Below are 22057 nucleotides of genomic sequence, written 5' to 3' on the forward strand. Positions count from 1 at the left end.
AGCTCAAACCATCTCTGACCATGGAGGAAAACCGTGAGCTCCTTGATCAGTGCTTCAAAAGTTTATTTCCCCTTCCTCCCTTGGAGAAGATGAAAGAGGAATGCGAGACAGCAAAGGATGCTCTGCATATACAAGTACGTGACGACAATTCTCCTCTGGCACCATCCACTGTATTTCTGCCCAGCAGGCACTGGGTGATGGCAGTCACACATGGCCTCCCTGGCACGGTTATGGTTAGCTTTCCCCGGCCCACACACACAAATGATCTGTGCTGAGCTTCACTCCTTCTCTTCTGGTTTCAGTCACTCTACGTGAGGTCCTTGGAAGCCCTTGGCAAGCTAACGGAGACTTTGCTGGAGGAAGAACCAAGCGCAGACTGGTTCCAGGAAATGTTTGAAGTGAGTAGACCATTGAACCGTGGTGGAGATTGTTTCTTGTGTTACAGCAGGGAAGAGTCAGAGATTTAGGGGGTCAATCTTCAGTTGTGGAGGAATTTTCCACAACGGAGTGAATTTTAGGGAGAAAGCACCAAATTCTTCCTGGGATAAGCGGGCATGTGCCCCATTGAAATCCCCAGAAGCTATGCCATTTTATGCCAGGGCTGGATTGGGACCAAGTTCTTACAATGTCGTTGACACTACTTAGAGCAGCAAGAAAATCACCACTGCAGTAGCCAAATCGAAGAGAACCAGTTGAAACTGATCACTTCTTCTAAGAGGAATTCATGAATATTGAGTTAAGCCCTGTGTATGGAAACTCATTCAGAGGAGACTTCCTGTTCCTCAGACATGAACAGAATATTGTGAAGGGCTGAGGGGTGGGGAGTTTGATGCACTTTCAGTATAAAAATGAAGTTATAAAAGGAGCTGGGCTGGGGGGACTTCTCTGCTCTTATTCAATTAATAAAAAGAAATGCTCCTCTCTGTCATTTTGCCAATCAATGTGGGAGAAGTTGCCCAGGAAACAGAACACAGCGGCAGACATCAAACAGCATGCAATGTGCTAGACAGTTCCCATCAGTCTACAGCAGACATCACATACACGGGCCCAGATTCATCTCTCATGTAACTCCTTTGGCTTCAATCACCAGAGGTGAATCTGGCCCCTGGGACTTGTATATCTAAGGGGATCTTCCATTAGACATGTAATTCCTTTGCTACATGGAGGTCAGATGCTTTGGAGAGGGATTTTAGTGACAATTAAACCTGTTTAAGAGGAACTTTTGGGAGGGATTTTCTGGTACTAACTCTGTCCTTTCCCCTGCTCTACCAACAGCTCCTAAGGACATGGTTCAGTTCAGGGAAGGAGTGGGAGAGAGAAAGGGCCTTGCAGGCCAGCACCCAGCTGCTGACTGCCTATCAAGAGACAGTTCATAGTACAGTGAGTATAGCTTTACTCTTCCTTGAGTTGACTTCCCTGCTTACATCAGATCTGACACTCAACGCAAATGCATGGAAAAACTCTTCCAGGACAGCAGCTGGGATCTCAAGGTGACTAACATCCCTCTGCTTCTATAAGAGAGAGGTTTACACAACAATGCTGTGACCACACTGCGGGCAGACTGCAAGAAGTAGAGGGAGACCACCCCCAAACTGATGGCTTATTCTATCATTAGATTCACCAAGTCAACAACAAAAGAGCTTCCACTCTAGTTAACAAGATGCCAAACATGGTCCCTTTTTGGCATTCCAGACCTTGGCTCCCATCTAAACATCCACATCTTGGAAGAGGGCTAGCTCAGTGGTTTGAGCATTGGCCTGCTAAATCCCAGGTTGTGAGTTCAATACTTGAGGGGGGCCATTTAGGGAACTGGGGTAAAAATCTGTTTGGGGATTGGTCCTACTTTGGGTTGGACTAGATACCTCCTGAGGTCCTTTCCAACCCTGATGTTCTATGTGTAATAGAGTGAGGGGTTACTGCAAACCTGATTCACCATATGTGGGGTTCACTGATCATAAAGACCCAGATGTTTATCCCCAGGTCAATGTGAATCTCGGGTCTTCCCCAAATATCACACTGTCAGCCAATCCTTAATAACTAAATCTAAGATTTATTGTTAAAAGAAAGAAGAGTTACAAATGGTTAAAAGATCAATATCCAGACAAGTGACTTTCTATGTTCATAGTTCAGGATCACAACAGTGATGGAATAAACTGCTGGTTTGTAAAAGCCTCTCTGGAATCATCCCAACAGATCAGAATCCAAAGGCAGCTTAGATGTAAAGTCTGTTAGTTTTTCCAGGCATTTTCCAGGTTATTCCAAATGATTATTTGGAAGATCTCTGTCCTATGGCTTACGCTGTCCCTGTTCAATGTTTAAGCAGACTAGAGATGATAGGATCAGGCCTGAGCCTTCTCTTTTATAGCTATTCTACCAGGCTGACAAGCCTACCTCACAGAAATTGTCACAGAAGGACCTTCCCCCAATGCAGATGGGCTGTTGTACTTTGCTTTGAAGATAATCTTCTATTTCCTGTGAATACACAGTAAACTAGTTACATTCATTCACATAAGGTAATTAGCCATTCTTCCATTATAACACAGATAGTTAAGCTGAAGATAATGTAGAAATGATTGGTTTCCTGGAGTGTCTTACATCTTAAAATCAAAGGTTAACTGAACACCTTGCATACATAAGTAAGGCAATTAAGTCATGAAAGGGAATTAGCATCTACAAGCTAATTTGGTTACATTGTGAAACTTCTAACCGGGTATAGATAACCACAGACAAATACACTTAGCATCTATTGTTCATTTTTGAATGAGTTGATTGCTAGTCTAATACATCTCTTTGAAATTCACATGCAAGTGAACTGTCTTGATACAGGAGAAGTGCCTCTTGTTAAGTTATTATGGGTCATACACAGGTTGACTGGTCTGCCAGTGTCACAAATGCATTCTTGGTTCTTATGTTCCCAGGATGCTAAAGCTGAATTTCTATGTAATCAGCTAAGAACATAAAACATAAGAGTGGCTATCCTGGATCCCCCAGAAAAATGGTTCATCTAGCCCAGTATCCTGTCTTCTGACAATGGTGGGTGCCAGATGCATCAGAGGGAATGAACAGAACAAGGCAATTGTCAAGTGAACCATCCCCTGTTGGACAGTCCCAGCCCCAGCATCTGGCAGTCAGAGGTTTAGAGACAGCCAAATCATGGGGTTGCATCCCTGACCATGTTAGCTAAGAACCAGTGATGGACCTATCCTCCGTGAACTCATCTAATTCTTTTTTGAACCCAGTTATACTTTTGGCCTTCACAACATCTCCCTGGCAATGAGTTCCACAGGTTGACTGCATTGTGTGAAGAAATGCTTCCTTTGTTTGTTTTAAATCTGCTTCCTATTAATTTCATTGGGTAACCCTTTGTTCCTGAGTTATGTGAAGGGCTAAATAACACTTCCTTATTGACTTTCTCTACACCAGTCATGATTTTATAGATCTCTATCATATTCCCTCTTAGTCGTCTCTTTTCCTACCTGAAAAGTGCCTGTCTTTTTAATCTCTCCTTGTACGAGAAGTTGTCCCATAGGCCTAATAATTTTTGTTGCTCTTCTCTGTACTTCTTCCAATTCTAACATATATTTTTTGAGATGAGATGAGCAAAACTGCATGCAGTATTCAAGGTATTCAAGTAAAGTAAATGGGGGAAGCTAAAAACACAAGAGTAAAATTCAGAGAGAGAGAGAGAGAAGCAACCAGCTGAACCATAACAGTTATTTATTGAATCATAGTGATAACCACATGAGGAGGGCTAAACAAACATAACAGTTACATTTTAAAGGTTAATACCTGAGGTAGAAAAGAAAACAGAGAGAGAGAGAGATCTCACCCACTCCATGAGGCTTGAACTGGTCGGGGTTCCCAGGTGATGATGGTAGCTCAGGGTCCTGAGTGCTGGAGACAGGCAGAGCCCCCAGCACGATCAGTCAGGAGATGGAATCCCAGTGGAACTGATGCATAGTTAGGTTCTGATGTACAGACCCATACTTGGGCATAGGTAGGGGGTTTTGTAGAGAAAATACAATGGTTGAAGAGCGAACACTAGATTTGTTTATGGGTAAACTGGTGGTTCAAGGGTTTCCTTTAGGCTAGACAATAGGAGCTGATCACTCTTGGCTATGGGTGTTGTTTTCTTCCAGGGAGCTCACAAGGCAACTAGGCTGCTTCAGTATTTTGGGATATGAGTCAAAGATTTATTACTAGAATTGGTCTGATAATTGCTGAGCTGAGTGTGTGCAGGCGTAGGTTCATTAGCATCTGGAGCAGGGATTCCCATGATTCAATGCGTCCCTGCTTTTCTGGTCCCAGAGTTCAGTACAGTTCTCTGTTCTTCATTCTTTATGCTAATCCCTATTCCATCTTTCATGCAGATGAGGCTAGGAGAGTTGTCTCTGTTCTTCATTCTGTATGCAAATGGAGATGTCTTAATCTTGTCACCCTTGTCAGGAGGGGTCTAGGTGTGTCTCCCCCAATCCTTCGTTGTTTTCTGCAAGCCTTTTCTCTGATTGGTTTTGGTTCAAACAGAGACGGGGGTTGGGGGTGTCCTTCATGAGTCACACAGGCTAGATACTGTGCCCTGGTTCCCCAAAAACTCAGAGCTGACTGGCATCAACAATAAAGATGGCAAGTGAAGTCTAGTACAGCTGGAGAACGTTCATTCTTCATTCTTTTTTAATTAGACTCAGGAAACTTTTAATCAGTTTGGATCTCTGATTGGAGCAATAGCACCATACAGCTGTGATTCACTGGCCATGTCTCATCAGTGGGTGGTTGACTGTATCAGCTGCCTTCTCTGTATACAAGGTGAGGATACCATTAGCAGGTATAAGTAATTCTTCCCCATTAGCAGGTATAAGTAACTCTTCACCTTCTTTCACTGTTGTAATGTCCATTTTTCTGCCTGTCTAGTTCTTTCTGTCCTGTCTGTTGGCACTTAGATAACAGAGTGGTGGGCATCTTCTAAATACCACATTAGAAGAGAAGATTATGATGTGTAAAGAGCGTGGCACACTTTTGGGAACTGTACAAATAATAAATGGTCTGCACCAGGTAGATAACTGCTCAGTTCCTTAGGGCTTCTCTACACAGGGACACTAAGGAGAGTTAATCCAAATGAACTAAAGGTGTAAATTTAAAGTGGCATTAAACACATGTGGATGCTCTGATTCTGAATTAAAATGGCCCTTCTTAATTTTAGTGAATTACATGAATTAAACTAACCTGAAAAAGGCCCCTTTAATTCTAAATAAGTATGTCCCCAGAGGTGTTTAATGAAGTTTAACTAATGCAGTTTGAAAATGAATTTGGATTAGCTTTCTCGACTACCTCCATGTAGACAAGCCCTTGGTACTAAACATTTTCCTTCTCTTTACCCTGCTACTGGCTGTATTGGAGGGGTTTCCTGGAATAATTCTTTTTGTTTAAAGTTCTTGCAGCAGCCCTCTGTCATGAGCATTCAAAGCTATTGGAGTAAGTGTAGGCCATTTTCCCCTTTGTGAAAGAGTGGGACGGGGTAGGCAATCTATGGCACGGGTACCGAAGGCGGCACTCAAGCTGATTTTCAGTGGCACTCACACTGCCCAGGTCCTGGCCACCAGTCCGGGGGGCTCTGCATTTTAATTTAATTTTAAATGAAGCTTCTGAAACATTTTAAAAGCCTTATTTACTTTACATACAACAATAGTTTAGTTATATATTATAGACTTATAGAAAGAGACCTTCTCAAAACGTTAATGTCTTACTAGCACGCTTAACCTTAAATTCGAGTGAATAAATGAAGACTCGGCACAGCACTTCTGAAAGGTTGCCGACCCCTGGAGTAGGATATTCTTTTCCCCTAATGGGATAGATCTTGGTTATCATTTAAGGCCATTTCCAATTAGGGTGACCAGACAGCAAATGTGAAACTCATGCAGGACGGGAGTGGGGGGTAATATGAGTCTATATAAGAAAAAGACCCCAAAATTGGGACTGTCCCTATAAAATCGGAACATCTGGTCACCCTATTTCTAATTATTATTAATCAGTCCTAAAAAAGTGTTGGTGATTCAGAAACAGAATAAGGGACTCCAGTCTTTGAGTGTACAACATAGAAATCCCAGCATTGTTTAGAAGTGACGGATGAGCCTGGGTTTCCTGCCAAAGGTTTTGTCCAGCCCCATCTCTTTTACAATCAGAATTTGGTGGAGGGATTCACCTCTACATTGGAAGCTCACATCTACCTGCATGAGTTGTACTTGAATGTGAGATTAGATGTAAATACTGAGAGCAGAGAGGCTACTGAAACCAGACACCCCCAGAAAGCTGCTCCAAGCTGAATACGGTGCTTGTTCAATCCTGTATCAGTCACAATAACATACCACTACTGTTAACTTTCAGACATTTAGGGTGTAATCCCGACTTCATTATGGTCAACAGGAGTTTTGCCATTGACTTTGATGGGGCCAAGATTTTACACTATGCTGATAACAGCCTAGCACATGGATCCTCCTGTATGAATGTCCATGCAGTAGAGGTTCCATTTCATTAGTCATTACAGTACTTTTTTTCCTTTTCTCCACTCCAGGCCAGCCCATGAACCTGGGGTCAGCGGAGGAGGAGCTGAGATGTCTCCGTGAAGAACTAACAGCAGCTCCGGACCCCGAGGCTCTGTTTCAGGCATCTTCCAAAATGGCCAGGGTAACTGACTCAAAAAAACTTGTGCGGATGTTCTAGTGACCAGGCACCGTTCATTTTACATTTACGCTTTCATGATGCCTTTCCGTACTTGGAGCGAGCTGTGGGAGCGGGGCATTCGTTGCTAGTAACCAGCAAGATGCTTTTCATAGATGTGTGCTATGAATGCCATGTAAAATCCAGATTCCACAGAATGTTGCACGCCCATGAAAATGCGCACACACATGTACCTATCCAGCTATCCATGAGAAAAAACTGTATTAGTGGAACATCAAGCTGAGAACCCATCCAGTCTTCATTCTGTCACCTTGTGGGTTTGCCTTAGCCTATATTTGTGTGCATGCCTCTCTTGACTTAATTTTATATGTTGTAAAAAGATGCAGTGTATCTAAGAGAATACAAACTGGAAACTTACCTCCTGCATATCCAGTACAATGTTGTGCTAACTGTGCGACAGAGGCTTTGCCTCGAACCTGATCTCATTAGTGTAGAATACAAAAATGTAGTACATAGACTATGGAGAGAATTTTAATCCTAAATGGCTAGCTGGACATGAGGCTAATTAACAAATTGTTAATTAATCAGAGGGGTAGCTGTGTTAGTCTGGATCTGTAAAAGCAGCAAAGAGTCCTGTGGCACCTTATAGACTAACAGATGTATTGGAGCATGAGCTTTCATGGGTGAATACCCACTTCGTCGGATGCAATTTGCTAATGCATAGATCTTTTTCCATAGAGATATTAGGCCTCCATTTTTACAAGTGCTGGAGACAAACATCATTGCAGTCTCTCCTGTTTTTGATTTGTTCCCAGGTTGTTAGTGAGTACTTTTCCCCAGAACAGGCCACAGACTTTATTGAGGCCACAGTGGAAGGTATGCTGTCTGCCAGCCCCACCTGTGCCACGGCAGCTGGACTGTGGATGAAGGTTATACTGAAGGAGTGTGGAGATGCCATGCTGGACCAGGTAAAACGGGAAACTGGAGAGGTTTTCTGCCTAAACTCGAGGCTTTTAGATCTTTGCCCTTGTGTGTAATGAACAAAAAACTTGCTGTTTCTCCCCCTTGGACATAGAGTCGACTCCATCTCTGTTCCCACCCTAAACTAGGCAATGGCAGACTCAATAGCAGTAGACAGAGAGAATCCAAGGGAAAAGGAAGATGGTTGGTTATTTGTCTGGCTTGTTGCCACAGTATTCAGCCAAGAAAGGCTTGAAAAAAGAGACTCTGGGGAAAATACAAGAAGACAGAATGACTGGCACTTGGAGGCATCCAGTTCTTAGGAGGCCTATGGCTAAGGCTACCTGGATAAAAATAGCCCTGTAGTCATTCCCAGTGAGTCTGGAGCCTGGGCTCTGAGACCCACCCTCTTGCCAGGTTTCAGAGCCTGGGCTGCAGCCCGAGCAGGAACAGCTACACTTTTAGCCACATAGTGCAAGCCCCTCAGGCCCAGCTTGACCTGAGCTCTGAAACTCACTGCTGTGGGATTTTTTTGGTGTGTAGACGTACCCTTTAAGAATAGGAGGAGGGAGGGAGAAAACTATAGTGTCTTTGGGATCCACTATTTATATGCCTTATTCTGGAGCCCAGTGCGTTAGGGCTAGATGAAAGGAGCACTCCATAAATCTTCTATCAAGGCTGGTGAAAGGCCTCAGGACAGGGAACCCTCGCAGCAGAACTGCCACGTTTGCACAGTGTTTTGAAGATGTGAAGGGCTAGGAATGAATATGAGAGGTCGTCACCTGTTCATAGTCCCAGGCATTTGCACACTGTGTTTAAAGCACTTGCATATTTTGTGCTTGTGGTTGTTTATGAATTGTGCATCCTTCGAGGCAAATGGTCGCATTTGGCTGCTTAAATCACAGCTGCAAAATCTGGGCAAGCAAAGCCTTCTTTTGTGCATGCCAGCTGGTTTATTTATGCATAGCTGGGCACCACCCCATTAAATTACCTGGTATGTACAGGGAAACCCCGCTCAGGGGCGGCTCCAGGCCCCAGCACGCCAAGCGCATGCTTGGGGCAGCATGCCACGGGAGGCGCTCTGCTGGTCGCCTGCGGGATGTCCACTGGAGCCACGGGACCGGCAACTGGCAGAGCGCCCCCCGCTGCATGCCACCGTGCTTGGGGTGGTGAAATGGCTAGAGCCGCCCCTGACCCCGCTATAATGCGCCCCGCAATAACGCAAATTCGGCTATAACGCGATTGTAAGGTGGCTCCGGATGCCCCAGGCCAAAAAAAAAAAAGCGGCTGGAGCGCCATGGAAGTGCAAAATAAATAAAGCGGCCAGAGTGCCGCGGAAGCGCAAAAGAGGAAAAAAAACAAAGAGAGAGAGAGAGAGAGAGGCTTTGTGAAGGGAGAGAGGCTGGAGCACCCCCGAAGAAAAAAAAAAAAAAAGGCAAAAAATGGAGGCAGTGCCCCCGGGTAAGCGGGGGCACTGCCTCTTCCCACCTGCCCCCGCTTACCCTTTTGGTGAGAAGAGCCACTCTCTCCCCAGCTGCTCCTCACTCTTCCTCTGCCTGTTGCACGTCTCCCCTGCTCTCCCCAAGTGTTTCCCTCTCTCACTGCATGGCTGAGAGCCCCCGCTGCTGGAGCTCCACCCTTTCAGTTACTGCTGTGGGCAGTTCGCAAATGAAAGTAGTTTTCTGCCCAAGAGAAATCGACCGGCTTGAAACTGACCAGCTTGAAATGGTAAACCCCACTATACCGCGACCCCGCATTTAGCGCGATCCAATTTTTTGGACCCCGATCATCGTGTTATAGTGGGGTTTTGCTGTATGTGTGTGTGTCAGTGTTAATTTTTACAGCCAAGTGTGGGCAATTGTTGTGGGTTAAAGTTACACAGACATATTTGAACTTTTGTTTCTTGAGGAATTTCTAAAAAAGCAGCAAATGTCTAAATAAAGGTTTTGATTCTGTAGAATGAATGGAGAGAAAGAAAAAGGGACATTTCTTTCTGGTTTTGTTCCTTCCAGGTGCCAGCTATTCTGGATATAATATATAGCCACATGGCTACTATCCAGGAGGGCAGCTTGAGGCAATTCCTGCTGGAGGCAGTGTCCATTCTAGCTCACGATCACCTAGAAGCAGTGATCTCCAGCCTCCTCAGCAACCATCTGCCGATGGACAGGTATATACCACTACCTATTGCATTCATCTTGGTAAAACATGGTTCCCACAGCTTTACTGGGAGATGTAGGGCTTTATTTAAGCAGCAGACATTTTGGGATAATTTCTGATGGTTAATAGCCTGGGTCTTTCTCCAGGAAGGTCCAAGAGCATGTTAAGGTGGGGTGTGGAGAGAAATTAAGTGTCATTCTGTTTCCATTAATTCATAACTGCTTTGACATCCTAAAGACCTAACTTTACTGGTATAACTGGAGTGTATTGTTGGAAACATCTACTTCTCTAGCAGGGCTGGCTCCAGCGCTTTTGCTGCCCCAAGCAGCAAAAATCGGGGGGGGGAACCCTGAGATCGCAATGTGCAGCTCTACCACCGCCGCTTCAGTCTTCGGCGGCAATTCGGCAGCTGGTCCTTCGCTCCGAGAAGGAGTGAGGGACCAGCTGCCGAATTGCCACCGAAGACCCAGACGTGCTGCCCCTCACCATTGGCCGCCCCAAGCAGCTGCTTGCTGGGCTGGTGCCTGGAACCGGCCTGGCTCTCTAGACACCTGAATTGACCTTACTTTGGAAATTAGCAGTTGCTGTTGATTTCCTGGTAGCATGACAGCTTCAAGTCCAATCCCTGGCTGATTACAAAGAATAGGGCCAATATTGTCATCAGACCGCCACTTGGTATCGGTGAGGGTGTGGCTGCTAGAATAGAGTTACCGTCCTTGGGACTTAAAACTGGACTGGAAGCAGATCCATCATTTCATTTAAAGATCCCTAACTGAGTTATCAGTTATCAGTGCTGGAATCTAAGACCATAAGAACGGCCATAGTGGGTCAGACCAAAGGTCCATCTAGCCCAGTATCCTGTCTTCCAACAGTGGCCAGTACCAGGTGCCCCAGAGGGAATGAACAGAGCAGGTAAATGTCAAATGATCCATCCCTTCTTGCCCAGTCCCAGCTTCTGGCAAACAGAGGGTAGGGACACCCTTTGTGAAGGGAACCTAGGATGGCCATGAATATTTGTTCTCATAATTGTATGTCCAGTTAGTAGGAATGTGGCTTTTCTTTCATCAACTTGCCTTCCAAACCCTGGATCTTTGGGAGCCACTTGCTCATGATTCCATATTTCCTGGGAAGTGGGAAAAGAAGGAACTGAGGTTGGCGCTCTGTGTCCTGTCCTTCGGAAGTCTAGTATTAATGGTTAGGCTGCAGTAAGACTAGGTCACTTAACCTAGTTCTGTAACTGGAAACTCAATATTTAAACAGGAGGAGCGTTAGAGGAGGACAGTGCTCCTAACTTTCTCCTCATAGGCAAGGAGAAAAGTTGGTCTTTACTTAAATAGGACACATTCAGTCTGAGCCACAAAAGTGTCCAGGGGTCACATGTAACTTGTATTTAATTGCAGTGACAGCAGTGAGCTGTGGAGATCTCTGGGGGGAGACCCCTTGCTTGCCATTCAAGTCCTACAGGTCCTAATAGAAAAAATAAAGACTTCAACAAGCCAAGAAGGAAGCGTCACCTCAGAGACTGAAACTGACAGGCATTTGGCAGCTGCTGAACCTCTCTAAGTAAGTTAGATGACAGACACGCCTTTCAGGCTTTCCTCTGCCCTGTGACAATTCTGCTGATGGAAAGCTAGAAGTGTGGTAGAATATTGCTGTACGGGCACTTCTCCTCTGATGTACTGTTTCCCTGAGTCCAGCTCTGCTGTCTGTGGAACAAATATGGCAGTTTTAGAGTACGTGGCTGATTTACTTAATAACATCTGGCAATTAGAAAGTCTTTGAACCAGGTTTCTCACAGTGCTTTGCAAATATTCCTTAGGACTCACAACATGCCTTGGTAGGTCATACACATTTTTATAGATGTGGGAAACTGAGCCATGAGTTTAAGGGAGTTGCTCGCAGTCATTCAAGTTACTGGCAGAAGTGAAAATTCAGAACAGCAGATATCAGAAGGGGAGAGAGGGTGTGATGGTGTTGGGAGGAGATCTCATTTTTTACCATGCTCTCCTTTCAGGCAACATGTGCCATCTTTGAGGTGGTGTCATCACTGCAGTCGAGCAAAGCTGTGCAGGAGCTGCTCCCAGAGTTGTTTCCTGTTCTCCTGCAGCAGGTCAGCCAAACCTTAGGACAAAAGATGCCTTTGCCAGTGATAAGCAGCCAGAGGCTATTCCGAAAAGACCAACAACATACTGAGGACAACCCTTGCCGGTAATTAGAAGGAAGGGAGAGAAACAAAGAGAATTCCAATAGAGTTGTGTGACACTCCCCAGGAGTTCCCAAGGTTATGAGGCACTTTACCATTGCCTGCCCTTAGAGTGAAGAAATCTTGTCTGTGTCTGCTGTGGGTTAGTTCCCTAAAATGACCATGCTCTGGCAAAACAAGCAGTGCCATCCAGGCCTCCTCAGACCCCAGTCTCTTTGTACAGGTTAGTGATAGGCAAACACCAACCCCCAAGTCTTCTGACCATTCCGTATAGTGTCCAGACCTTTATCCACTGAACACTCACAGAATTACCAGGCCTGCTGTTCCCAATGGAACAGTACACACCAGTTTATTACTTATACTTTAGACTCTATACTTTATACTTTATTACTTATACTCTATACTGCAAAACACACAGCACTTAGATATATTTATAGTGCAAACAAGAACAGAGATGATCAAAGAACAGAGATTCCAGTGACAGTGAGTAAGAATGCAAGCCAAAAATGGTTACATGTAAAATGAAATCATAACATGCTCCTAGAGACTAAACTTAACCAACAGGTTAACCTCCTGTCTAAAGATGTTTCTCACCCAATGTTCTCAACCAAGCCTGATAGCAACCCCGCTGTCCGTCTTGCTGTCCATCTACTTCCTAAGTGAAAGATGCCAGGGTGTCGTCTTTGTCCCCCAAATATACTAGAGCAAACCTTTGAGGGTGTACCCCAAAATTGGTTCCCCCCGCCCCGTCTACTTCCTGGTACTTTTTCTTTCTTTGAAGTTCTCACAGTCCTTCTGAACTGAATGTGAATCCTACATGCTTAATTTACATGTAAACAAACAGATGGAGAAACATTTCTTGCCTTAAAGAAAACCATTTTTTCACCTTTCCTGGTGACTAGTCCCTAGACACAGATCATAAGAATGTAATTTTCAATGCATAGACATGACTCTTTACACAGCATCTGTAGATGTGTTTCACAATGATATTGGTGACATGAGCTTTTATTTGAGACTCATATGGCAATCTTTTAGTGAACTAGAATGTACATACCAGACCCCCTCGGCACCCACTCTGTGCCCCTCCCCAGTTAACACTAAGAGATTCCTGAGTTATCAGTGGACTTCAGCTCTGGTAGCCCATTAATGCACATTTCCCACCAATCTCACAACAGTTTCTATTGTTGTTGTTGTTGTTGTATTATTGTTGTGTTTCTTTATTCCGTGCCAACAAGGTGCTCAAATTACAGACTTCCTGGTTTTATAATGTCTCTGACTTTTCCTAGGAAACCAGGATCTAAACTCTGTTCATGGATGGGCAGCAGGTATAAAATAAACATAAGGAAGTACAACTTCACACAACACATGGTCAACCTGTGGAACTCATTGCCAAGGGATGGTGTGAAGGCCAAAAGTATAACTGGGTTAAAAAAAGAATTAGATAAGTTCATGGAGGACAGGTCCATTAGTGGCTATTAGGCAAGATGGTCAGGGATGCAACCCCAAGCTCTGGGTGTCCCTAGGCTTCTGACCACCAGAAGCTGAGACTGGACAACAGAGATTGGATCACTTCATGATTGCCCTGTTCTGTGCATTTCTTCTGAAGAAGCTGGCATTGACCACTGTTGGAAGACAGTATACTGGACTAGATGGACTGACCCAGTAAGGCTGATCTTATGCAGTGGTCACAGTGAGTCAGGTTTTCAAGCATGGGTGCCTAAGTTTTGTCCACAAAACTTGAATTTGTTCCCATGGATGGGTACCTAGCTATGTGATTGCTGGCGCTGCAGACACAAGTGTATATTCTGCTCATGCTGTTGGCCTATGTGCAGGTCAGTTTTAGGTACCTCTATGTGATGGGGTGGTATGCTGTGCCCTAGCCTCTTCCATGAACACAGACTGCTCTGAGTCCCTCCAAAGTGTTTTAGGGATGCCTGCTCCTGAGATCCTGGTGGTAAGGGCTCTGATGACTGTTTGACCCCAATGGATGATCTTAAGTCACCTTTACTCTTGACTTTTTTGTTTTCTTTCTCCTCCCTCTTGTTTCTCAGGGGACTTCTCCATCCTCACCTTCTCTGTGGCTTGTACTTTCGTGTCTAGGTTCCTCCAGGCCCTTTACAATATATTTCCTCTTTACTTGGCCCTGCAGGTTTTACTTCCACCCTCCTGGGCCTCCACACATGCCTTGGTGTCCCTGTTAGAAAGGGATCCCAGTCCATGCCCAGGAGAAGGCAGTGGGGCAATCCATCCACTACCCCTACATGTTTCTGCTTAAACTTCCCCTTGATTTCCAGAGTCACCTCTGTCATTGGGCAGAATGTATTGTCCCCATGTACATATTCAGTTTTGATCCTACCTCTGGGAAGTGTCCAGTGGGGTTTCATTAACTCCTGCCTGATCAGCAAACAGGATGAAGCTGTGTCCATTAGTCCCTTTGGTGGCTCCTCCCTACCCATACCGGTATGGTAGGTACTTTCCTTTTTCTTCCCTGCCTGGGAGTCTTGTCCCAGCCACAAAACTGTGCAAACCCACAGCCCATTTTAGGACAGTCTCTTTTTAGCTGTCCTTCACGTCCATGTCGGAAGCACACTGTAGGCCCAGCTCCCACTACGGTTCCTTGAGGCTCCTTCCTCTTCTTCTTGCTGCCCTTCCCAGCTGGAGGCACTCTGGGCCTTCTCAAATCTAGTCCCTTAAACCACTGACTCACTCTGGGAATGTCCGCCTCTGCAAATTCCTCTGTAACTTTAACTGCAGGGTCCAGATTAACTGGCTGATGAGTGGCCCAGTCTTTCAATTTCTATGCAAATGCACAGAGGCATAATCCCTCAATCCATCTTTCAACTCTCCATTTCTGGCAGTACTTTTCTGTGGACAGGCCCCACCTCGTCCAGCATGGCTGCCTTAATCATGTCCTAATCTCTTGCCCGCTAATCACTAAGAGCCATATATGTGCTTCCCCATTTAAATGGGGTGTCAGTTGAAAGGCCCACATTGTTCTCTCCCTATGAGGTCTCACCGCTGCTCCTTTAATAGTAACCAAAACCAGATCAGGACTGTTCACAGGTCCCATTTTACAGAGTCTGATCTCCTGTGCCTGGTTTCCATTTCCTGTCACAGGACTCGCCAGACTTTGGAGGAGTTGTTGCCAGACCTGGGCTTGCTCCCGTATAAATTCCTGAAGGCTCTTTTGCTGTTAAACCTACCAGGCAAGCAAAGGCTGTTTTTCTGCCTGGTGGGATTGTTGGAAGGTCTGTGGGGTCTTCTACACCAGCAGTTCTCAACCAGGCCGGTTTTAGGGGTTCTGCCAAGCAGGGATGGCAGTAGACTAGCTGGGGCTTAGGGCAGAAAGCTGAATCTCTGAGCCCAGCCAGGCTGGAGCCCTGAGGCCCAGCACCTGCACTAAAGCCCCGAGCCCCTGCACCCTGTGGAGTTAAAATCTAGAGCCAGGAGCCCCAAACTCTGATGCCTGGCAGGGCAGAAGCCTAGGACTGGGCCATGGAGTATTTATAGCTTGTTGAGGTGAAAGGAGGCTCAGAAACAGAAAGGTTGAGAACCCCTGTTCTATACTTCTTTGCTGCTTCACCACCCATTTCAGTGTGTTCCCGCCATCACCCAGACTGCCAAACCTCTACCCCGGCTTCTCCAGCAGGCTCTCCATTTGCATAGATAACAGGGAAATCCCTGATGAGCCCCCAGCTGTGACAGAGAGGGGTGTTGCACCCCCACACCTTCTACAAACACAGACCGCGTTGAGACTTTCTTGCTTGTAAACACCAACGTGTAGTCTATTTTATCCCCCTACCAATACATAGCACCTTTATCTTGTATCTCAACTTTCTAAACTCTTCTCCAAAATGGGGAGGTAAGGTGTTTCCACTCAGAGAGCTCACTTTGTCAGGCTCTCCCAGCTTTTTGTCTTTGTTTCTCTTTGGGTGACCAGACAGCAAGTGTGAAAAATCAGGACAGGGGGTGGGTAGTAATAGGCACCTGTATAAGATAAAGCCCCAAATATCAGGATATCTGGTCACCCAAGTTTCTTTCTCTGTCTGTTCCCCTCAAAGGGCTCCTGCCCATGTCCTTTTATAGTTTCGCTGTTAATGGAATGATTGGTTCCTTGACTCACTAGCCCCAATCTGACCTCTAATCAGCTACACCTCTGTCCAATTAGGCTTTCTGTAAGGAACTGAATTAGTACTAATAGTGACCAGAGTGCTGACTCAAGTGCAAACCCTCAGCACTCTGTCACATCATATCTGGAGATACAACCCCAAAATATCCACTAGTGATCACCACATTCTATGCCCCCCCAGTTTTTGGGTCCTGATCATGTATCTTTTTTTATATCCTTGTACTCTGCTAGTGCCCATACTCCTTGCAGAACGTGAAAAATGACTGCAAAATTTTGTCCCTAGCAAAACTAGTTATATGAGATGTATGAGACGGAAACTTACCTCCTGACATCAAGTCCTTCCAGGGACACTGGTGTCCAGGATATTGCCAATGGATGAACTGTCGATGAACAGCAGACCTGACAAGTAACCTGGGCTTCCTGACTCTGTTCAGGCTGCACCTTCCTACTGATTGCTGCAGTTCTGTGCCTCTCTTTCCCCAGGTTTTCTGTCCAAGCGTTAGAATCTGTGCTTTTCAAAGTTGGGAATGAGAGACTGGTGAGAGTGCTTGGGACGCAGAAAACATGGATTCTGCTTGAAAACCCCCAGACTCACCATGAGGGAGTGTGTCTGCTGGTGAGGTAAGAGATCTAAGAGGCATGATTTTATCCTTGGGAATCAGTAGCAAATAGAGTGGCTGAGAGGGAACCTCCAGTTTATAGCTTTGTGGGGGGTGCCCTGGGTGGAAACACACAGCTCCCACTCATAGATATCAGAGCTGTCTGCTTAGAGCAGCTGAGTTTTTGAAGTGTGCAATTGACCCCATAAGCGGTTTCTTTTGCCTTCCAGAGTTCTGCTAAGATCTGGACTAATAACACCTGAGATCATACAGCGCCTCCTCCCCTGGGTGAATTCCCCAACGGAAAACTTCCGAGTCACCGGCACAGCTTTCCTTGCCCAGGTAAGACACAGGGTTCTGAAGAGCAGTTTCACCATTAGACCATTGTCTGTTTGCCTTTCTTTTAAGGAGTTGTACAGTTCAGTTCATATGAGTAACTGTCATTTTAGATAGTAGACTGGGTACCCCTCTATATGGAAACCTGACAAGGAACTTCATTCTACCTTTCCGAGTCATTCTCTCGCTGATATTTGTATTGCTGTCATTGCCTATACTAGCTACACAACCACAGGTGCTGGCTGAGAGAGATACAGACAGAGTTTGAATTCCTGGACCTCTTCTGCCAAGTCCTAGTGCTGATACTAACCAACAGCTCCTGATTTTGGTTTCACTCAGCAGATCTTCGGAATGAACCTAGTGTCCTAATACTATAAAACAAGCAACATACAAATACATTCACAACTATCGTAGGTTCTCATGACTATTGTATCTGAGTACCTCAAAACTCTAACGTATGTATGTATCCCCACAACACTCCTGGGAGGTAGGGAAGCACTATTATTCCTATTTTACAGGCAGGGACCTGATGCACAGAAGGGCTAAGTGATTTGCCCAAGATCAGCCAGGAAGTCTTTGAGGGAAGCAGGGAATTGAACCTGGGTCTCCTAAGTCCTAAGCAAGTGTGTTAACTGCTGGACCATCCTCCCTTTCTACCGCCCTCCTCTAACATCTGCATCATATTTCCACTTACGCTAAGTAACTATCTTAGGGGCTCATCTGGTTCTAAGGAAAACAGTCGATCTGTGCCTGGGATGGGCTGTTCCTGGGCTTTGAGGCTCCTTACAAGAGGCCCCATGGTCCTACTGCCCCCTGCCCCAGGAAAAGAGCCACAAATCTGGGTCTGTCTAGAGAGGCCTCATGAAAGCAGCCAGTCAGAGCCCATCAAGCTCAGCTTAAAGGAGCTGCAGGGCTTTAGCAGGTCAGTTCCTGCCAGGAACTGGAGGGGCAAGAAAGGATGCTGCTCTCTGGCCACAGAAATTCAGGGGATAGCCAGAGTTTGATTCTGGCAGCATTTGCTTAAGTTGGGTTTGCAGGAAGAGAGTCCTTAAGAACTTGAACCTTGAGGTGAGGGTGAAGCTAAAAGTGGCCAGTAGGAAAAAGCAACAATGAACTGAAATCAAGCGATGCCTAACTACTGTTTACAGGGTCCATGGTTTGGAACTCAGAGTTATGGGCAGGCTCTGGTTCCCCTACCACTTACAGTGGCATAAGCCCCAGGAAGGGGACAATGCTTACGGAGAGCTTGAACAAAGGGCAGAATTTCAAGGACCCAGAGTTGGGGCTGGAGACCTTAGTGAGGGCAATGGGACTGTTCTTGACTAGCCCAGAAGGGGTTCATTTGGACTTTGGAACTTAGCCAGAGGCCTGAGCCACAGAAGACTCACTGAGATCAGCTGGCAGGGTGCACCAAGGGTGAGAAAAGGACTGTGGTACCAGACCCAGCCACTAAGAGGCTCTCAAGAGGTGAGTGGATCCCTATTATAGTGCCCAAAAGGAAAGCTGCATGTTTTTAAGACATTTCTCATTTGTGTGGAATGATAAAGTTACAGAGTGTTATGTGCCAAGTATCAGAGGGGTAGCCATATTAGTCTGTATCCACAAGACTGTGGCTATAGGAGGACTCCTTGTTTTTAGTGTATTCCATGTCGGCTCAAATTCTATTCCCAATCTTAAGGATCATATTGGGGCTAATGGACACGTTGATTTTATTTCAGCTAATGAGTGATCCCATGCTCAGGGAGAAGAAGTTGCTTAAGAATGTCTTGCGCATCTTGGAAGAAAGGTCACAGGATAGGAACAGCATTGTCCGTCAGATGGCTGTAAGAGGCCTGGGAAATATAGTCGATGGGGCGCCTGTGAAGGTATGAGAGAATACTGAATAGGATGCAACATAACTAGAGAAACCAAGGGAAATAATTGTTCAGAGTTTACAGAGGCTGCACACAATGCACTAGGCCAAATTCTGCTCTCCCATACCCTAGTAACCTTTTTGCAGTCAATACAGAGCAAGCTGGATCCTTTGGTAAACTAGGCATAAGTAAACAATGTGCACTTTAATGTATACATTTACATATGGTTACATCTAGGAACAAAAAATGCAGGCCATACTTACAGGACAGGAGACTCTATCCCAGGAAACAATGATGCTGAGAAAAAACTTGAGCCATGGCAGATAATCAATTGAACATAAGCTCCCAATGTGAAGTTGTGGCCAAAAGGACTGAAATGATCCTTGGAGGCGTAAACAGAGGAATCTTGAAGAAGAGTAAAGAAGTTATTTTCCCTCTGAATATGGCATTCATGTGAGTGCTGCTGGAATGCTGTGTCCAGATCAGGTGTCCACAATTCAAGAAGGATGCTGATCAATTAGAGAGAATTCAGAGAAGTCACAAGAATTATCAAAGGATTGGAAAATATACCTTTAGTGATAGACTCAAGGAGCTCAATCTATTTAGCTTTACGAAGAGAAGGTTAAGGAGTGACTTGAGGACAGTCTATAACTACTCACATGGGGAACAAATTTTGATAATGGGTTCTTCACATTAGCAAACAATGGTATAACAAGATTCAATGGAGAAAAAGGAAGCTAGATTAATTCCGACTGGTAATAAGGCATACATTTTTAATAGTAATTTTAATTAACCATTGGAACAATTTACCAAAATTTGTGGTGGATTTTCGGTCACTAGCAATTTTAAAATCAAGATTGGATGTTTTTCTAGAAGATATACTCTAGTTCAGAGACTATTTCGGAGAAGTTCTATGTTATGCAGGAGGTCAGACCGGATAATCACAATGATCCCTTTTGGCCTTGGAATCTAAGTAACTAGAAATCTAATAATAGGATTACACAGGTGTATTATGGCACTGAGTTTGGCTCATTGTAGCTAGCACCTGGTCTGAAATATAGCTATAGATCTCTGGAGGGAGAGAGGGTTGTTGAAATTCCCACAGCTTCATAACTGCTAAAGAAAACTCCTTAGAAGTGTGATCAGTGATAAGTATTCTTTAATGTCGTATGTTTGTACAGGTGAAAAAGTACAAGAAGTTTCTTCTGGACATACTGATTGGGGCCTTACATGACATTTTCAGTTCTGAAGTGATTGGTGAGAGCATGAAAGCACTGGCCAAAGTCCTGAAGGAGCTGAAAGAGAAGGACATTGGTTCTTCCTTCAGAGACCTCACCCAACAGATCCGGACCTACTTTGATGATGTATGTGAACAGAACTCTCCAACCCCAGTTCAACCGATCTTGATTATACTCGATTTATGATGTGTGATGTGGACTCCCTGGGCATTGCTCATGTCAGAGTGAAGAGATTTTAAGTCCCAGGGAAGGAAGGTGTTTTATGGAGGAGGAGAACATTAGGAGGATGGGGATGACATCCCTGCTCCCACAGTCTCACCCTTCTGTTCTTCTTGATTGCCACTGAGAACCTCAAAGAAAGTCTGAATACTAGATTAGGTAGCTAGATAACCATGAAAAGGGGGTTACAGAGTGCAATAGAGAGTGTTGGGCCTGCTCTATACTGTTTTTATGTGAGAGGGTTGGAATGATTCTGTTTTGCAGAGAATTTTGAGATTTCAAATTTTGGTTTTGTTCCTATTTGTGGGAACCCCTCCCCCCAAACTTCAGAACTCCTTGTGAAACAGAATTACTATTCTCAACCTAGCTCTGTTGGAAGCCTTGGCCCAGGGCAGTCTGCTCTCAGACTATCCTGGTGCTGGGAACCCAGGAAACTCTGGGAGCTAGAGGTGCCAGGGAGTTGCAAATTTGAGAGCTAGGACTCCCAGGGTCATAGAATTGGAAGGGACCTCAGGAGGTCATCTAGTCCAACCCTCTGCTCAAAGCAGGACCAATCCCCAGCTTTTTATCCCAGTTCCCAAAATGCCCCCCCCCAGGGACTGAACTCACAACCCTGGGTTCAGCAGGCCAATGCTCAAACCACTGAGCTATCCTTCCCCCCAAAGCTGAGAGTCTGGAAGCCTATGATCTCAGTCAGCCTGCTAAATTGGCTGCCAAGGAGCTGGATGGGTGTACTGGCAAGACACCAGGCAGGTTTCTAAGGACCCTGCCTGGCTTCTGGAGGAATTTATCAAAATTGAACTGTCTCTAAAATATTTTCATGAATCAGAAAATTCGAACAAAAAATTGGTTAATTAAAGTTTCTGACTAGCTGTAGTTGCAATCACTCTACTTTAGCGTAGAAGAGACGGCTGTGTGAGGTGCGTGATGGGATTGTCCCTTACTTACCAAGTTGTGGGGCTTTCTTGGCTTTAGGAGGATGATGGTCTTCGCTCAGTGGCCTTTGTCCTATTTGGCATCCTGGCTCAGTTGACAAAGAAAAAATGGAAGGCCTATTTTGCCGAGCAGGTTCGAAAGAGCTGGGTCACACTTCTGCTGCACCTGCAAGACCCAAGCCCCAAGGTTTCAATGGTAAGACCAACAGTGACTTATTTACTAAGCCAAAGGAATCTTCCTCCCAATGCCAGGGGAGCACTGCTATTCCTGCTTGTTGTGGAGGCCCAAATTCTCCCCTCAGTTCATTGCCCTCCTGCTGAGTCAGTTCCAGCCAGGTTAGTCCATGGCTGCCTCACCAGAATCCAGGATAGGTCATGGGTCTGACCCCTACAGGTCTCTGTTCCTGTCTGCCTCTGCACCCCAGGCCCCTGCCTCCCCAGAACAGAGGAGAGACCACAGCTGTGCCTGGTGAAGCAGCTTTCATCGGTATATCTGTTCCCAAAAGACATTGATGCTACCTCCAGGTTTCAGTGGAAGCTCTCCCCTCTATTAGTCATTCCTGCATGTTTCTGCCAGTCACATCCAGATGAATCCCTTTTTGTCCTGGAATAGATGAGCAGTCACATAGATGAGTTCCCTTTGATTGAACACAGCACTTGGTAGGGAACAATTCAATGGTGTGACGCTCTTTTTCAGGAATGCAGAGCTACCTTTCACCTCTGTTTCCCGTTTTTGGGACTGAAGAGACTCCAACA

General features: G+C 45.4%; 2 protein-coding genes across 2 annotated transcripts; both read left to right on the top strand.

The window, feature by feature from the left end:
* The first annotated feature begins 354 nt into the window (after nucleotides 1–354).
* Nucleotides 355–11823, top strand: LOC120373430 (maestro heat-like repeat-containing protein family member 2B). The gene is made up of 5 exons (XM_039491831.1): nucleotides 355–398; nucleotides 1276–1380; nucleotides 4680–4803; nucleotides 6566–6613; nucleotides 11804–11823. The coding sequence occupies exons 1-5, from the start codon at nucleotides 390–392 to the stop codon at nucleotides 11821–11823; spliced, it is 306 nt and encodes a 101-aa protein (XP_039347765.1). The 5' UTR covers nucleotides 355–389.
* On the top strand, nucleotides 6655–22052 carry LOC120373731 (maestro heat-like repeat-containing protein family member 2B; the record flags this gene model as incomplete). The annotated part of the gene is made up of 11 exons (XM_039492542.1): nucleotides 6655–6678; nucleotides 7488–7640; nucleotides 9645–9799; nucleotides 11190–11352; nucleotides 11804–11997; nucleotides 16605–16742; nucleotides 16951–17062; nucleotides 18775–18921; nucleotides 20091–20273; nucleotides 21342–21497; nucleotides 21999–22052. Coding segments are annotated over exons 5-11 (864 nt in total), but the record flags the coding sequence as incomplete, so codon positions are not given.
* Nucleotides 22053–22057: the final 5 nt, after the last annotated feature.

This window comes from Mauremys reevesii, linkage group 10 (assembly GCF_016161935.1).
Source record: "Mauremys reevesii isolate NIE-2019 linkage group 10, ASM1616193v1, whole genome shotgun sequence".
NCBI classification, from domain to species: domain Eukaryota; kingdom Metazoa; phylum Chordata; order Testudines; family Geoemydidae; genus Mauremys; species Mauremys reevesii.